Below are 19,096 nucleotides of genomic sequence, written 5' to 3'. Positions count from 1 at the left end.
TGTAGGAGGAATAATGGTCTGGGGCTGTTTTTCCTGGCTCGGACCCTTCCTGGCTGGCTAGGACCCTTAGTTCCAGTGAAGGGAAATCTTCACGCTACAGCATACAATGACATTCTAGATGATTCTGTCCTTCCATCTTTGTGGAAACAGTTTGGGGAAGGCCCTTTCCTGTTTCAGCATGACAATGCCCCCGTGCACAAAGTGAGGTCCATGCGTAAATAGTTTGTCGAGATTGGTGTGGAAGAACTTGACTGGCCTGCACAGAGCCCTGACCTCAACCCCATCTAACACCTTCGGGATGAATTGGAACGCCGACTGCGAGCCAGGCCTAATCGCTCAACATCAGTGTGCGACCTCGCTAAAGCTCTTGTGGCTGAATGGAAGCAAGTCCCCGCAGCAATGTTCCACCATCTAGTGGAAAGCCTTCCCAGAAGAGTGGAGGCTGTCATGGCAGCAAAGGGGGAACCAACTCCATATTAATGTCCATGATTTTGGAATGAGATGTTTGACAAGCAGGTGTCCACATACTTTTGGTCATGTAGTGTGTTTTATCATATTTTGGACCAGAGTGAGGCTCGCTCCACTCGCCTACCTTAAGAGTTCATGAATGTGCCAGAAAACAATAGGCCAAGTGGATTTCGACTCATCGTTACCACATTATACGGGACGTGCAAATTCATGCTCTCCCTCCTTGTAAAGAAATTAGACTGCAACCACAGCGCACACAACACACACACCCAAGTACCGAGAGACTGTCAAACCAGCAGTGTTTCCCTGTCATCGCTGACTTTGTGACTGACAGGCGCCTGTCCTCCTATCAACAGATGGCTAGAAGATGCATCTCGTTCATTCTAGCGGGAAAGGGCTCGGCAGACTTTTTTCAGACTAGCGAATTGAAAAGTAGCCTAGTTCATTTAAGTGGAAAAAGTACCCGGCTGAAAATGAGTGCGTAATCGGCTGTACAGCCGGCGCTAGTGGAAAACACTGCCATACTTTACTAATCGGCTGTATAGCCGGCGCTAGTGGAAAACACTGCCATACTTTACTAATCGGCTGTATAGCCGGCGCTAGTGGAAAACACTGCCATACTTTACTAATCGGCTGTATAGCCGGCGCTAGTGGAAAACACTGCCATACTTTACTAATCGGCTGTATAGCCGGCGCTGGTGGAAAACACTGCCATACTTTACTAATCGGCTGTATAGCCGGCGCTAGTGGAAAACACTGCCATACTTTACTAATCGGCTGTATAGCCGGCGCTGGTGGAAAACACTGCCATACTTTACTAATCGGCTGTATAGCCGGCGCTGGTGGAAAACACTGCCATACTTTAAATGGCCACCCCACATCCCACTGTCCTACAGCCGCAGGGCCCTACCTGTACTACAGCATCTATGATTGGCTCGTGGGCTGTGTGATTGCCTCGTGGAGTTTCAGGGAGCCACACACACACCACAGGCCCCTGGTCATCCATCATGGGCTGGAGCTTTAGACAGAGGGTCAGTTCCTCAGTGTCAGACCTGGCCCAGGTACACCCCCACCCTCCCCATCTCTCTCTCTCTCTCTCTCTCTCTCTCTCTCTCTCTCTCTCTCTCTCTCTCTCTCTCTCTCTGTCTCTCTGTCTCTGTCTCCTTCTCTTTCACTCTCTGCCTCTTTCTCTCATTCTCTCTCATTCTCTCATTCTCTCTCTCTCTCTCTCTCTCTCTCTCTCTCTCTCTCTCTCTCTCTGTCTCTGTCTCTGTCTCCTTCTCTTTCACTCTCTGCCTCTTTCTCTCATTCTCTCTCATTCTCTCATTCTCTCTCTCTCTCTCTCTCTCTCTCTCTCTCTCTCTCTCTCTCTCTCTCTCTCTCTCTCCTCTTAGTTCTCCTGTCCACACAATGTCTCTCTTTATTCCGCTTTCTCTTTCTCTATTGTTCATTCCGTCTCTATTATTTTCACTCTTTCTCATTCCCTCTTCTCCTTTCTCTTTCTCATTCCCTCTTCTTCTTTCTCTTTCTCATTCCCTCTTCTCCTTTCTCTTTCTCATTCCCTCTTCTCCTTTCTCTTTCTCATTCCTTCACTTCTCCTTTCTCTTTCTTTCAATTTTTCTCATCCCCTCTCTGTCTAATTTCTCTCTTTCTCATTCCCCAACTCTCACTCGCTCATTCGTTCTTCAACCCCTCTCCATCCATCTCTCCGCCCCTTCATCCCTCTCTCTTTCTGCCAGTTCCCTCTCCGTTGCCTGGCCTTACTAACGCTTGTTGAATATTCATAGAGGAGCCGCCTAGCTGACAAACTGCAGGCCTCAGCGCTAACAGCTGCACACACACACTCCGTGTAGAACACAGAGCTCCATCTGAACAATGCCTAGAGGTATGGGAGGGGGGGGGGGGGGGAGACCCTAAATCAAATAAATGGGAGAAATACCAGAATTCCTGACAATTATAAGCAGAAAGAAACAGACAACCAACCCCGTCTGAAACCCACATACAGTACAGTACGCCCACTTACATATTCAGCCCACCTCATCCACGACCAACCCACATACAGTACAGTACGCCCACTTACATATTCAGCCCACCTCATCCACGACCAACTCACATACAGTACAGTACGCCCACTTACATATTCAGACCACCTCATCCACGACCAACTCACATACAGTACAGTACGCCCACTTACATATTCAGACCACCTCATCCACGACCAACCCACATACAGTACAGTACGCCCACTTACATATTCAGCCAACCTCATCCACGACCAACCCACATACAGTACAGTACGCCCACTTACATATTCAGCCCACCTCATCCACGACCAACCCACATACAGTACAGTACGCCCACTTACATATTCAGCCCACCTCATCCACGACCAACCCACATACAGTATAGTACGCCCACTTACATATTCAGCCCACCTCATCCACGACCAACCCACATACAGTACAGTACGCCCACTTACATATTCAGCCCACCTCATGAGTGTGTGATGTGCGGCCAAGACAGGGCCATGGCACTAAGGTTTAATACCCTCCCCAGACACACTCCCTTCATAGATGATAAGAAAGATTCTAATATGAAAGGAGCTGAGAGATGGAGAGAGGGAGAAGGTGGAAGAGAGAGAGGGAGAAGGTGGAAGAGAGAGGGGGAGAGAGAGAGGGAGGTGGAGGAGAGAGGGGGAGAGAGAGAGGGAGAAGGTGGAAGAGAGAGGGGGAGGGAGAAGGTGGAAGAGAGAGGGGGAGAGAGAGAGGAAGAAGGTGGAAGAGAGAGGGGGAGAGATGGAGAAGGTGGAAGAGAGAGGGGGAGAGAGAGAGGGAGAAGGTGGAAGAGAGAGGAGGAAGGTGGAAGAGAGAGGAGGAAGGTGGAAGAGAGAGGGGGAGAGAGAGAGGGAGAAGGTGGAAGAGAGAGGGGGAGAGAGAGAGGGAGAAGGTGGAAGAGAGAGGGGGAGAGAGCGAGGAGGAAGGTGGGAGAGAGAGAGGAGGAAGAGAGAGGGAGAAGGTGGAAGAGAGAGGGAGAAGGTGGAAGAGAGAGGGGGAGAGAGAGAGGAGGAAGGTGGAAGAGAGAGGGGGAGAGAGAGAGGAGGAAGAGAGAGGGAGAAGGTGGAAGAGAGAGGGGGAGAGAGAGGAGGAGGAAGTGTGAGATAATGAAGGAGACCAGTAGGCCATGCTTCATCGAAAATAAAAAGTGATGAGGGGAGGGAGGAGAAGAACTGGAATGCTAGAGTGATGATGGAATCAAGACTGCCAGGGAGAGTGAGAAAGATGGACAGAAAGATTGACAGACAGGTAGACAGAGATGATAAAAATAGAGATAGAGAGCTGAACCAGAGAGAGCTGTGGAGGAAGTCACAAATTGATTGAAACAGGCGAGACGACAGACGGACGGGTGGACAGACCAACAGACATCAATATACAGACAGACAGACCAATATACAGACAGACAGGCAGACCGACAGACAGACAAACAGACATACATACATACATACAGACAGACAGACAGACAGACAGACATGCAGACAGACAGGCAGGCAGGCAGGCAGGCAGGCAGACAGACAGACAGACAGACAGACAGACAGACAGACAGACAGACAGACAGACCAATATACAGGCAGACAGACAGACAAGACATACATACATACAGACCAATATACAGGCAGACAGACAGACAGACAGACAGACAGGCAGACAGACAGGCAGACAGACAGACAGACAGACAAGACAGACAGACAGACATACATACAGACCAACAGAAAGAAAGACAGACAGACACAGTTTCCTCCTCCACTTCATCTCCAGTAATATGGTAGTCGGTAGCTTTGGCTGGTTGCCAGGTAACAGAGGAGCACGCCAGCAGCCCCAGTTGCTGATAGAGGTGAGCTGACCCCCAGCCGCAAGGGAGTCTGGGTAGAAGCCCCAGCACCACAGCCCGTATCAGAAGTCAACGCAGCTACACGTGTGTGTAGAGATGTGAAGACCTTCCCAAAATCCTTCTTAATTAAATGTTAACTAGAAAGTAGCCTATGCCAGCCTGGCAGAATGATATCATGATTCTTTGCATCAATCCAGTGGCCATTTGTTTTGCAAACTCTGCAATAACAGAAATGTCTCCAACCCCAAAAAACTATTCCTACACCCAAAAATCGAAATGTATTAGATTTTTCCCAGACCTCAAAAATGGTTTCCTGATGTGGTTTAAGAATTGTTGTGGACTTAAAACAACCAATTGTGTTGTTTATCAACAACAAAAAAGGTGTGATTTTGAGAGTGAAAACTGGGAAAACTCAAACCTGGAAAACCCCCCCAGAGAAAACGTAATTTGGGAACAAAAAACTAAAATTTTATAGGACCCTGTGGGTGTACAGTGCCTTGCAAAAGTATTCATCCCCCTTGGTGTTTTTCCTATTTTGTTGTATTACAACCTGTAATTTAAATTGATTTTTATTTGGATTTCATGTAATGGTGTCACGTTCCTGACCTGTTTTCCCTTGTTTTGTATTTATTTAGTATGGTCAGGGCGTGAGTTGGGTGGGTTGTCTATGTGTGATTTTCTATGTTGGGATTTTGTGTTCGGCCTGGTATGATTCTCAATCAGAGGCAGCTGTCAATCGTTGTCCCTGATTGAGAATCGTACTTAGGCAGCCTGGGTTTCACGTGTGTTTTGTGGGTGTTTGTCTACCGTGTTAGTGTTTTCACCACACGGTACTGTTTCGGTTTTCTGCACTTCGTTTATTGTTTTGTATTTCAGTGTTCAGTTTCGGTTTTAATAAATCATCATGAGCACGAACCACTCTGCATATTGGTCCGATCCTTCTCGCCTCTCCTCGTCCGATGAGGAGGACGAAATAGACAATCGTTACAAATGGACATACACAAAATAGTCCGAAATTGGTGAAGTAAAATGAAAAAAATCACTTGTTTCAAAGAATTCTAAAAAATGTAAAATAGAAAAGTGGTGCATGCATATGTATTCACCCCTTTTGCTATCAAGCCCCTAAATAAGATCTGGTGCAACCAATGACCTTCAGAAGTCATATAATTAGTTAGATTACATACAGTTGGACTTTATTTAAGTGTCACATGATCTGTCACATGATCTCAGTATATATACACCTGTTCTGAAAGACCCCAGAGTCTTCAACACCACTAAGCAAGGGGCACCACCAAACAAGCAGCACCATGAAGACCAAGGAGCTCTCCAAACAGGTCAGGGACAAAGTTGTGGAGAAGTACAGATCAGGGTTGGGTTATAAAAAAAATATCAGAAACTTTGAACATCCCGCGGAGCACCATTAAATCCATTATTCTAAAAATGGATAGAATATGGCATCACAACAAACCTGCCAAGAGAGGGCCCCCCACCAAAACTCACCAACCAGGCAAGGAGGGCATTAATCAAAGAGGCAACAAAGAGACCGAAGAAAACCCTGAAGGAGCTGCAAAGCTCCACAGCGGAGATTTGAGTATCTGTCCATAGGACCACTTTAAGCCGTACACTCCACAGAGCTGGGCTTTACGGAAGAGTGGCCAGAAAAAAGCCATTGCTTAAAGAAAAAAATAAGCAACCACGTTTGGTGTTCGCCAAAAGGCATGTGGGAGACTCCCCAAACATATGGAAGAAGGTACTCTGGTCAGATGACAGAGTTTTTTGGCCATCAAGGAAAACACTATATCTGGCGCAAACCCAACACCTCTCATCACCCCGAGAAGACATCCCCACAGCATGATGCTGCCACCACCATGCTTCATTGTGAGGATGTCTTTCATCGGCAGAGACCGGGAAACTGGTCATAATTGAAGGAATGATAGATGCCGCTAAATACAGGGAAATTCTTGAGGGGAACCTGTTTTAGTCTTCCAGAGATTTGAGACTGGGACGGAGGTTCACCTTCCAGCAGGACAATGACATTAAGCATACTGCTAAAGCAACACTTGGGTGGTTGAAGGGGAAACATTTAAATGTCTTGGAATGGCCTAGTCAAAGCCCAGACCTCAATCCAATTGAGAATCTGTGGTATGACTTAAAGATTGCTGTACACAAGCAGAACCCATCCAACTTCAAGGAGCTGGAACAGTTTTGCCTTGAAGAATGGGCAAAAATCCCAGTGGCTAGATGTGTCAAGCTTATAGAGACATACCACAAGAGACTTGAAGCTGTAATTGCTGCAAAATGTGGCTCTGCAAAGTATTGACTTGGAGTTATGTATGCTCAAGTTTTCAGTTTTTTTGTCTTATTTCTTGTCTGTTTCACAATAAAAAATATTTTGCATCTTCAAAGTGGTAGGCAGGTTGTTTAAATCAAATGATACAAACCCCCCAAAAATCTATTTGAATTCCAGGTTGTAAGGCAACAAAATAGGAAAAATGCCAAGGGGGGTGAATACTTACGCAAGACACTGTATGTATTGGCAACCACTCTGCTCTCTTCTTATCTAGCCCTATATGTTCCTTAGCCAACACAGTAATAATGCAGACCTGGCCCAGGTCACACCTGCAGCCTAATACCTCACGAACACACACACACACACACACACACACACACACACACACACACACACACACACACACACACACACACACACACACACACACACACACACACACACACACACACACACACACACACACACACACACACACACACACAAACAAACAAACAGCACCATATGAACATTACACAGTTGGCAAGCATATCATAGCCTCTTGCTGTAGGTCTCCACACTAAAACCTCATAAACCTGAACCAACAACTGAGAGAAACATTCAATTACATTTATTGTATTTCGTCTCCAACCAAAACAGGTTGTTCCTCCCTTGTCTGTCCGTCCATCCGTCCGTCTGGCCGTCTAGCTGTCTATCGTGTTAGCAGCAGTGTGTGTGTCAGGCAACAGGAATTAACAGGAAGTGTTTTGTGATGCCTCAATGCTCGTGTTTAAGAGAGCGTGGCGTGGATAAGGTTGCACTGATGAGCCATCACTCACAACACTCTGCTGGATGTGTGTGTGTATACTTGTGTAATAAGCCCTCAAGTCCTGCAGTGTGTGTGTGTGTGTGTGTGTGTGTGTGTGTGTGTGTGTGTGTGTGTGTGTGTGTGTGTGTGTGTGTGTGTGTGTGTGTGTGTGTGTGTGTGTGTGTGTGTGTGTGTGTGTGGCATTAATCAGTGTATCATGGGCCCGCCAGCGTTTTGTGCCGCCCACTCTGTTACTACACTGCCGCTACTTATTAATCAACCCAGCAGACAGACGGTGGCACTGCCCTGCACCTGCCAAATAGAGAGCAGCAGGCCTCGCTAAGATAACTCCAACACTAGACCACTGCCCTGCACCTGCCAAATAGGGAGCAGCAGGCCTCGCTAAGATAACTTCAACACTAGACCACTGCCCTGCACCTGCCAAATAGGGAGCAGCAGGCCTCTCTAAGATAACTCCAACACTAGACCACTGCCCTGCACCTGCCAAATAGGGAGCAGCAGGCCTCTCTAAGATAACTCCAACACTAGACCACTGCCCTGCACCTGCCAAATAGGGAGCAGCAGGCCTCTCTAAGATAACTCCAACACTAGACCACTGCCCTGCACCTGCCAAATAGGGAGCAGCAGGCCTCTCTAAGATAACTCCAACACTAGACCACTGCCCTGCACCTGCCAAATAGGGAGCAGCAGGCCTCTCTAAGATAACTCCAACACTAGACCACTGCCCTGCACCTGCCAAATAACATTGTTGCACTGTGAGAAGGTGATAGCAGGAAGACAAAATATAGCGCGCACACACATACACACACGCGCGCGCCTAATGGGGGAAACAATGAAAGAATGGAGAAGGATGAAATTACCCTTGACGCTGATCTCAGGTTTGTTTTGCATTTCTCCCCTCTAATGGTTAAGGTTAGGTTAGGGTTAGCGGATCCTAGATCTGTACCACATCCTCTTAGATGGAAGCTTGTTGTGAGTTGTGGCCGAGGAAATATGAAAGGCTGACCCAGATTGTTGATATAGAAAACGAGTTGGGTCGTTAACACACACACACGCACACAGAGAGAATGAGAGTTGGGTCGTTAACACACACACAGAGAGAAAGAGAGTTGGGTCGTTAACACACACACAGAGAGAAAGAGGGTTGGGTCGTTAACACACACACAGAGAGAATGAGAGTTGGGTCGTTAACACACACACAGAGAGAAAGAGAGTTGGGTCGTTAACACACACACAGAGAGAAAGAGAGTTGGGTCGTTAACACACACACAGAGAGAAAGAGAGTTGGGTCGTTAACACACACAGAGAGAAAGAGAGTTGGGTCGTTAACACACACACAGAGAGAAAGAGAGTTGGGTCGTTAACACACACAGAGAGAAAGAGAGTTGGGTCGTTAACACACACACACGCACACAGAGAGAAGGAGAGTTGGGTCGTTAACACACACACAGAGAGAAAGAGAGTTGGGTCGTTAACACACACAGAGAGAAAGAGAGTTGGGTCGTTAACACACACACAGAGAGAAAGAGGGTTGGGTCGATAACACACACACAGAGAGAATGAGAGTTGGGTCGTTAACACACACACAGAGAGAAAGAGAGTTGGGTCGTTAACACACACACAGAGAGAAAGAGAGTTGGGTCGTTAACACACACACAGAGAGAAAGAGAGTTGGGTCGTTAACACACACAGAGAGAAAGAGAGTTGGGTCGTTAACACACACACAGAGAGAAAGAGAGTTGGGTCGTTAACACACACACAGAGAGAATGAGAGTTGGGTCGTTAACACACACACAGAGAGAAAGAGAGTTGGGTCGTTAACACACACACACAGAGAAAGAGAGTTGGGTCGTTAACACACACACAGAGAGAAAGAGAGTTGGGTCGTTAACACACACACAGAGAGAAAGAGAGTTGGGTCGTTAACACACACAGAGAGAAAGAGAGTTGGGTCGTTAACACACACAGAGAGAAAGAGAGTTGGGTCGGTCGTTAACACACACACACAGAGAGAAAGAGAGTTGGGTCGTTAACACACACAGAGAGAAAGAGAGTTGGGTCGTTAACACACACACAGAGAGAAAGAGAGTTGGGTCGTTAACACACAGACACACAGAAAGAGAGTTGGGTCGCTAACACACACAGAGAGAGCGTTGGGCAGAATGAATAGCTATTTATTTACCTTGTTCATTCATTCGTGTTACCAGATGAATTATGCATCAGGGTCATGAACAACTCTTAGGGTCTTGAACATTTCTCTCTCTCTTTCTCTCCCTCTAGCCATCTCTCTTTTATTTAACTCTTGGAAAGAGCACTCTGTTTATCTCTCTCTATTATAAAAAGTAGGGGATTACATTTCCTGGACAACAACAGGAGCGGAGAGAGAGAATGTGAGAATTAAAGGGGGTAGAGAAGAGGGAGATGGACACTTAGACTGCGAGAGAGGAGAAAGAGAGAGCGATACAGAGAGAGAGACATAAAGAGAAATGACTAGAGTGCTGTTGTCAGCTCCCACTAGGCTGAGGATAATCTGTCAGGGTACTGTACTGTACCGCTGTACAGCATAGTGAGTCATCCCGGAGATACATACACACACGTTACATCCTCTCCCTCACACAGACACCTACACTCAGAAAAAAAAGGTACCGAATTGTACTTAAAGGGGTTTAAACGCTGTCGGTGTAGTGGTACCCTGTAAGGTACAGTACATCCATACAATTACTTGTAGGAATATAATCGCACCCTTGCAGTTCGTTCCTTAAGAGACAAAATGTACAGATTAGCATTTTTAGGGTACCGCCACAGTGACAAAGCCACTTGTTCCTTTTGTAAGTGGAAAAATGTACCTCTTCGCTATACCAAGAGCCTCACGTGTACACGCCATCCACCTTCTGACACCAATGTAGCAAATTCAAGGGGTGGCCCCGACCGTGCCTCGAACCTGGGTCCAGCAACTGTCAAGCCGAAACCTTAACCATTACGCCAATAGGTCCGTACCCCTGATCTAGGTCACTCAGTGTTGTTTTAAGACTGCTGTACTGTTAGTTACGGCTCTTTATTGTCACCTGATCTCATGTCAGCTTTTAAAGATTTCAGAACTGGCAGTGGACATGCTCAAACTTGAATTAACATAACCGTATACTATTTCAACTGAAGCAACACTTCCACTCACCGGTGGCCAAAAATAACTAACTGAAAGCCACACCATGACTAAGCCATGCCTCCAATGGAGATACCTTTTATATTCACAATTTGGGAACCAAAATGTACCATCGTACTCTTTATCCACACATGTACCCTAAAAGGTACGGAACAGTACCATGTGAGATCATATGTGTACCCCTGAAGATACGTTGTGTATTTTGATCTTTGTGTACCCCAGGGAACAATACCGTACCCTAACCGTACAGCGGTCTAAGACACTGCATCTCAGTGCAAGAGGTGTCACCACAGTCCCTGGTTCAAATCCAGGCTGTATCACATCCGGCTGTGATTGGGAGTCCCATAGTCATCCGGGTTTGGCCGGGGTAGGCCGTCATTGTAAATAAGAAGGTGTTCTTTACTGACTTGCCTAGTTAAATAAAGGTAATACAAATGACATGTACAAAAAGAAGAGAGGTAGAGGGAAGGATGAAGAAAGAGTGGTACCAAGTAAGGAGTTGGAATGACATTTTACCCACCCACACTAACCCCTATGTGAACTGTCATTAATACAGATATGCATGTTAAATGCACACACGCATGCACCTTCCTCGCTGTGTGTAATTCATGTATGTGAAGTGCCTCTCATCAGTGGACTGCAGTAGAGAGCTACGAAACAGCCAGTGGTGCGAGGAGGCAGCCATCCAGAAGTCAGATGTGTGTGTAGAAATGAGATAAGCCAACAATTCCCTTTGTCATTAGTTTCCTATCCTACCCACTCCTCACCGCACCGCTATCGATGCCAATGGGCCTTATCTGACAAACACTATTCAAATATTCACTGAGCTCTGCATAACTGCCACAGTCATCACTGAGATTAAATGCGTTTTATCATATCATTTGCATATTTTAATTACATTGACGGAGGGGGGAAAAGCGGAGATTTTTTGCGTGTGTGTGTGTTTGAGATGAACATAGCAAGTCTGATTTCTCTATGAGCTGGAGAGGTTGTGTGTGTGTATGTGTGTTTATGTGAGTGTTTATGTGAGTGTTTGTGTGTGTGTTTGTGCGTGTGATATGGTGAATGTCGTGACTTCAGTGTGTGGTTCGTGTGTGAGTCTTGAGTGGTGGAGGGCTGGTTGAGTTGGATTGACATCCTAACGGCATCATCCTCACATGATAACGATAGTTTCAAAACCAGAGTGTGGGCCACAACACAAGTTTACAGACGAGTCCAAATGTAATTGAATAAAGTTGCATAGAGAATGAATCTGAATAGAATCTATCTGTGTAGTTCCCCTGTGATCAAGATGTGGCGTTGCTCAGTGTTCTATGTTATTTAAGGGTAGGATGTGGGATTGCCACACACGCGCACACACACACCATTCGGTCTGTCAATATGCATAGTGCAGGCTTTCTGTGGGACTTTTTCAGTAGAACACCATTCTCTGGCAGGTAAACACAGGGTATTTTCATATATTATTATTGTTATTAATACATTTATCGGTGCACAGCTGTTCCTGAGCGAGGGATGGAGGAGAGGGATGGACGGCAGATTGCACTTAATTGGTCGCTCTTTTTCATGTTTCATTTTTTTCTCTCCCCCTCATCACCTCTTTCCTTAATTTCAATGATTTATTCTCCTCATTCATGTTTGGCTTTGATGTCCGCCGCTGGCCGCGATATCCTGCTGCGGTTCACACTGGCCCATCTGGTGACATCACATGTATGTTCCCTGCCCATACATGCCCCCTAACACCCCTATTTCATCCCCCATTACCCCCAGAAACACACATGCACTCCACAGACACACACACACACACACACACACACACACACACACACACACACACACACACACACACACACACACACACACACACACACACACACACACACACACACCCGCTTGGACATGTTGGAGATCCCCAGGGACTGGGAGAGAGAAGAGGTAGAGGAGGAGTGAGGGAACAAGAAGAGGTAGAGGAGGAGGGAGGGACTGTGGGAGAGGAGCCATCTTGGGAACACACACTGCCTTGGATCAGTGTGTGTGATCGGACTTCTCCACAGTGAGCTATTGTTCCTCAGGCCTGTAAAAGTGTTCACAAGGCAACAAAGTGTAATCGATGGACACACACCAGCACTCTATAAAAACTATTGGAACGCAGAGGTGAGACTCTCTGCGAATGGCTACACACACCTCTCGCAGTCACTTACTCACCTTTGACGGACAGTCTCCTTTCCTTCTCCTTTCTCTGCCCCCCCCCTCTCTCTCTGTGTGTGTGTGCGAGAGTGTGTGTGTGTGTGACTCTCCTCCCAGGTCCCTGCGGCACAGTTGGAATCACCCTGATGAAAGCTGAATGCAATCAATCCTCGTTACAAACATGCTGAGATATACCACACACACACACACACACACACATTAACAATTCATGCTTGTGGTAACATCCGCATATTTGTGCACATTAAGGAACAAAGAGACACACACACCCAATATGATAGCTAGGGGGAATGCTGCAGACAGAGAGCTGCAGGGAAGCTCTCTGTCACACAGTCATACTCAGCTGGGAGCTGGCCTGGTTTCTGTCTCACAAGCACATACTGTTCACACACAGCCATATGTCGCTGAACATAACTCCGATAGAGATACCAAATGCAGGGGGTTTAACGAGAGCGTTGAAAGTACAAACTGATCAAGAAACAGACAGAGGAAGTACTTTTAAAGAGGAAGGGAAGTGTGGGAGAGTGGGTCGATATGACGAAAGAAAGGGAGGGAAAAGAGGAAGGAGAGAGGCGGAAGCCTGCCTTTGGCGCCCACCGTGGTTCTTCTCTTTTTGTCTGTTTGTTCAAATCCTAACTGTTGTTTTTCAGGGGGAATAGACTGCTGCTGTTCTGAGTGGAGAGGGGGGATCCTTATCTGTATCCCCCCCCCCCCCCCCCTCTACACACAAACACGCACACTACAAACGCACACACCACTCAAACACACACACACTTTACATATACACACACACACGTCCTCCCTGCTGAGGGTCTCGCCCGGGGTGACAGCAACTGGAACACAAAATCGGAATAATTTAGAACCTCACATGGTGCACAGGAATAATTGCAACGGCAGCCAAGAAATACTAACAACGAATGTTTTAGAATACGATATTAGAATAGTTCCAAAAACAAACGAGGGAGGGAGGAATGGAGGGAGGGAGGGAGAGAGAGAGAGAGAGAGGACAGATGAGGGAACAAACTACACAGGGCCACAGACAAACCAATTGTTAAACGTTGAGTTGTTAAACTGCTTCCCCAATCAAAAGCCCTGGATTAACACCGAGGTTGGTGCTAAACTTAAGAGCAGGGCTACCTCACACAGAGCTACCTCACACAGAGCTATCGCAGACAACCCTGAGACTACGGCTGAGGACAGGAACAAGTACAATTAGTCCCACTGTGACCTCCACAGAGTCATCAAACGAGCAAAAGGACAATATAGGAATACGGTGAAATCATATTACACAGGTGCCGATGTCCCCCACTTGTGGCAGGGGCAACAGTCCATTAGGGATTACAAAAGAAGACCCAGCCGTGATCTGCCCGACGATGCCTCTCTACCAGACGAAGTCAAGGCATTTTATGCACCCTTTGACAACAACAACATCGTGCCGGGTGTGAGGGCCGTCACCGACCCAGAACACTGGGTGATCTCGCTCTCTGAGGCCCACGTGACAAAGGTCTTTTCATCAGGACAACACCTGCAAGGCCGCGGGTCCGGACAGTATCCCAGGGTGTGTTCTCAGAGTATGTGCAGAACAGCTGGCACACATATTCACAGTCATTTTCAACCTCTCCTTGTCCCAGTATTTGTATACCGCCCCAACAGATCCATAGGTGATGCCATCTCAATTGCTCTCCACACTGCCCTCACCCACCTAGATAAGAGGAATACCTATGCTCTTCATTGACTACTTCTCAGCGTTCAACCCCATTGTCCCCTCCAAGTTCGTCACCAAGCTTAGGACTCTGGGTCTGAACACCTCCCTCTGCAACTGGATCATGGACTTCCTGACGGGCCGACCCCAGGTGGTGAGCGTAGGCAACATCACCTCCGCCACGCTGACCCTCAACACAGGGGCCCCACAGGGGTGTGTGCTTAGTCCCTTCCTGTACTCCCTGTTCACCCACGACTGCGTGGCCACACACGACTCCAACACCATCATCAAGTTTGCTGACGACACGACGGTGGTAGGTCTGATCATTGGCGACGATGAGTCAGCCTACAGGGAGGAGGTCAGTGACCTGGGAGTGTGGTGCCGGAACAACAACCCCTCCCTCAACGTCACTAGGACCAAGCACGCCCCCATCCACATAGACTCGTGAAGAAGGCACGACAGCTCCTCTTCCCCCTCAGAAGGTTGAAAAGGTTTGTCATTGACCCTTAAATCCTCAAACCGTTCTACAGCTGTACCACTGAGAGCGTTTTGACTGGCTGCATCACTTCCTGGTATGGCCATAGCACCGCCCTCGATCGCATGGTGCTACAGATGGTGGCGCTGACAGCCCAGTTCATCACTGGGGCCGAGCTCCCGGCCATCTAGGACATCTATGTCAGGCGGTGTGGTATGGTAGGAAGACCCGGAAAATCGTTAAAGACTCCAACTACCCAAGTCATAGACCATTCTCTCTGCTTCCGCACGGCAAGCGCTAGTCTGGCACCAACAGGCTCTTGAACAGCTTCTATCTCCAAACAATAAGACTGATGAGTAGCTAACAAAATAGCTACATGGACTATTTGAGTTAACCTTGTATCGTTATTGACCTTTGCACTGTCTTTATGCTCAGTCACACACATACTCCATCATTTGCTCACACACACCCATTACGCACATACATTTATACTGACTCTACACACACACACACACACACACACACACACACACACACACACACACACACACACACACACACACACACACACACACACACACACACACACTCACACTCACATACAATCATCATATACACTGCTGCTACTCTGTTTATCATCTATCCTGATGCCTAGTTACCACTATGCATATCCACCTCTATCGATCAAGTATCCCTGTAAATATTACTGCAGTTGGCTTTTGAGTTTGCAAGAAAGGCATTTCACTGTACTTGTCCATGTGACATTCAAAACGTGAAACTTGGTGTTCTTGGTGTAAGAGGTCTCTTCATCTCCCTCTCTTTCCAACACTATGTGTAGTTGACCCTGTTAAATGCCTCGCCGTTTACAGCTGCTGTAAGGAGTAGTGGCAGGAGAGACCGAATGAGACAGGATGACAGGTTGGGTCTCGCTGTGACAGCGGCGTAAGGCAGGAGAGTATCGTGTGGCAGTTGTAATGACATATTTAGGCTGCGGCGTGGAGTTGGTAACAGGCCTTCCTGCCTGTCTTCCTTCCTGTCTGTCTTCCTAGTAGATGTCTGAATTAAAGGAGAAGCAACTGTAAATAATCCTTACAAAGATCATGTTAAATAATGGACCCGCTATATAGACCATTGCTTTATGAAATTAAATTAAACACGTTTCTTAACTACATTAACTTGAGTAGAGTAAATGTCCTTCACTCTGGGAAAGAACATTAACTCTGTACAGTTCTTAGATGTACATGTTACAAAGAAGGGGACCATCTCTAAGTACTACAGTATTACAGAAAACCCAACAGATCAAGAATTCTATACTTACAACTGATCGTTGCCATTCTAGAAAGAGGTTTACCAGTCAGCCAACTTCATAGACTGCGTCGCGTCTGTGACACAGAGGAAGAATACGATAGACAATCACACTCTTTCCTTGAGCGTTTCCGCTCGAGAGGATATCCCCGATACCCGGCTGGATAAAGTTCAAAAACAAGTTTAAAAGCTTGAACAGGAGCCAGTTACTTCATAAATCCCAAGAAAAACCGGAAAACCGTTTTCTGTAAACTATCGTTTTCTGTAAACTCAACTGTCTTTTGCCAATAAGCACTGGCAAATACTGTCGTCAGACTCGTCCTTTAAATTCTGCCTTCTAGATCCATCTTCATTCACCTTTAACGATCAAGAAATCTATCAAACGTATTAGTTCCATCAGATGTGGTCAGAGAGAGAAAGGAGGCCTTCAGAAAAGGATTTCCCCCTGTAGATCATGTACCTATGAGAGGACGTGATGTCTAACTTGCGCTGCTAAAGGCGCTATTTAGTTGTTCTCGCAATTGGCTTCATATTGGATCCAAGGCTTCATCCCTTGGAAGTCATTCTTGAGGAACATGAATCCGCTGTCAGACGTCAAACGCATCACCTCGCCAGTTTTCGAGACACTTTATAGAACGAATGAAAAGAGGGGATTGCGACAACAAACGACTCCAAAGAGATATATCAATGAAATTCCGTATCCCCACGTGGTTTAAACGAAGAACCAGATTTCCCCTCCTGCCTATAGGCCAAATTTAGACTGTAATACAAGAACACTGTCCGTATCAGATTTTGCACATCATTTATGACTTAGCCCCACTTATTTATGAAGGGCCGAGCCTGATGTCCTATGTGGTAAGTTATCTCGTGAATTGATATCATGTATCCAAGTGAGCAGACACCTAAAGCAATTGATTCATGAATGGTTAATGCCTGATGTCCCCCAATTGCCCTCCGTGCCCACACCCAAACACTATAGAATTCTGTATTTCTCTGTCACTAACTTGTATACAGGTAGACCAGAGAAGAATCATCCCTGATTGGCAGATAAGTTGGCAACCCTGATTCGAAGCACCCGCTGCTCATCGGTTGCTAGCCTGGGTTTCCTGCAAATGCTGCTTTGAATGAAAAAGATTTGTACCTACACACTGAAGTAGCCCAACAAGCCGAAACGCCCGTGTATGCCATCCCTGATGCAGTGAACATATGTTTTGTTTAAATGAAGGTAGCTTTATGCAACATCGTTTGAGTTATATTTATCTGAATTCACACCAACCAAACGTCTGGGAGAGTGTGATGGTCCTCTTTTGATTTGACACCTTGCTGCAAATGGAAGGATTGGAGAAGTGTGTGTGTGTTGATACATGTGTTTATTCCAACACTCCTACAAAACCATGTGTGTGTGTGTGTGGTGTGTACTGTAGATGTGTGTGTAAATATTGGAAGCCGTATCCAGCATGATTATTCAGAGCCAGGCAGACACAGCTGTTCCCTTCACACACACACACACACACACACACACACACACACACACACACACACACACACACACACACACACACACACACACACACACACACACACACACACACACACACACACTGCACCTATGGACACACACACAGGAGACACACTGGCAGCCCTGGCATTACTGGCAGGCAGCACCCTACAGAATGAATACACACTGGGTATAGACAGGGTGAGGGTGATCCAACGGTCAGGGACACACTAAAGAGACAGGAGAAGCACGTAACCCTGTGCACACAGGCAAACCCCGTGAGCACACACAAACACGCACATGCACCATCACCCTCACACACATACCAAACCCATGTATCACATGTTTGTGTGTCCATATGTTTATTCATTGTCCACCTGATTCAATAAGAGGCATAAAGACTTAGGTGTGTGTTAAAGGGAGACAACGCCAGCGTGTGTGTGTTTATATGTGTGTGTGAATGTGTGTGTGTCTCTCTCTCGCTCTGTCTCTGTGTGTGTGTGAGAGAGAGTCTTCTCTGTAGTGTCAGCTCTTTGATCAGCCTCCCCCTGCTCGGGAACCAACCCCTGGTGTCTTGGAGGCAGATGAAACGCACACACACACACACACACACACACGAAACCCTGTGCCTCTTTCTCTCTCTCTCTCTCTCTATCCGGGGCCGCCTCATAGCCACAGAACACCCACTATCTATCCTCTCTTTCTCCCTTCCCCTTAACAAGCGCTCCTTACCCCAGCTATTGGCTGAGGCTTTCATCTAGTATTGCACCAGTTTATTTATTCACAGCCCTTGGTTTTATGCTATACCCCCTTTATCTAAATATGTGAGCGGATAGGTGACTGTAGAATACGTGGGTAAACCCTGAAGGGTGGTTGACAAGGGTAAGGGTATGTAAACATTGGAGAGAGGGGAGTTTGGAGCTTTAAAAGCCGGTGATTCCTTTAGTTGCGTACCATACCTTAACAGTGTCAGGAAAGTAATGACGGGCCAAGCCTTCTTTCTGGGTTATTGTTGCTGACGTCCTCCCTCCCTCCTTCCCACTCTCTTCTGCTGTTTCTAGTGACCCAATTCGCTCCTATTCGAAAGCTGATTGCTTCAAAAGCTGACAAAATAAACGTTCTATTGGCGATGTCACCTTATTATCTCCTCTCTCTCTCTTTCCCTACCTTCTACCTTTCCACGGTCCCTCTCTCTTTTCTCGACCTACTTCCCCTTTCCTTCCTCCTCCTGCTCTCCACCTCTCCCCCTCTCTTTTCTACAGGCTTCCTGAGTACAGGGGACCAGTCAGCCAAGGGAAACTAT

The 19,096-nt window shown here is 46.8% G+C and overlaps 1 protein-coding gene across 4 annotated transcripts in view; it reads left to right on the top strand.

The window, feature by feature from the left end:
- Nucleotides 1-19,096, top strand: part of LOC139534503 (neuroligin-2-like) — a 230,186-nt gene that overhangs the window by 190,690 nt on the left and 20,400 nt on the right. For all 4 annotated transcript variants that reach the window (XM_071333688.1, XM_071333687.1, XM_071333686.1 and 1 more), the window contains one exon: nucleotides 19,056-19,096. This exon is cut by the window's right edge. In XM_071333688.1, coding sequence (XP_071189789.1) covers nucleotides 19,056-19,096 — 41 coding nt within the window. The remainder of the gene's footprint in view (nucleotides 1-19,055) is intronic.

This window comes from Salvelinus alpinus, chromosome 11, assembly GCF_045679555.1.
Source record: "Salvelinus alpinus chromosome 11, SLU_Salpinus.1, whole genome shotgun sequence".
NCBI classification, from domain to species: Eukaryota; Metazoa; Chordata; class Actinopteri; order Salmoniformes; family Salmonidae; genus Salvelinus; species Salvelinus alpinus.
This window is presented reverse-complemented; position numbering and strand designations above follow the sequence as displayed.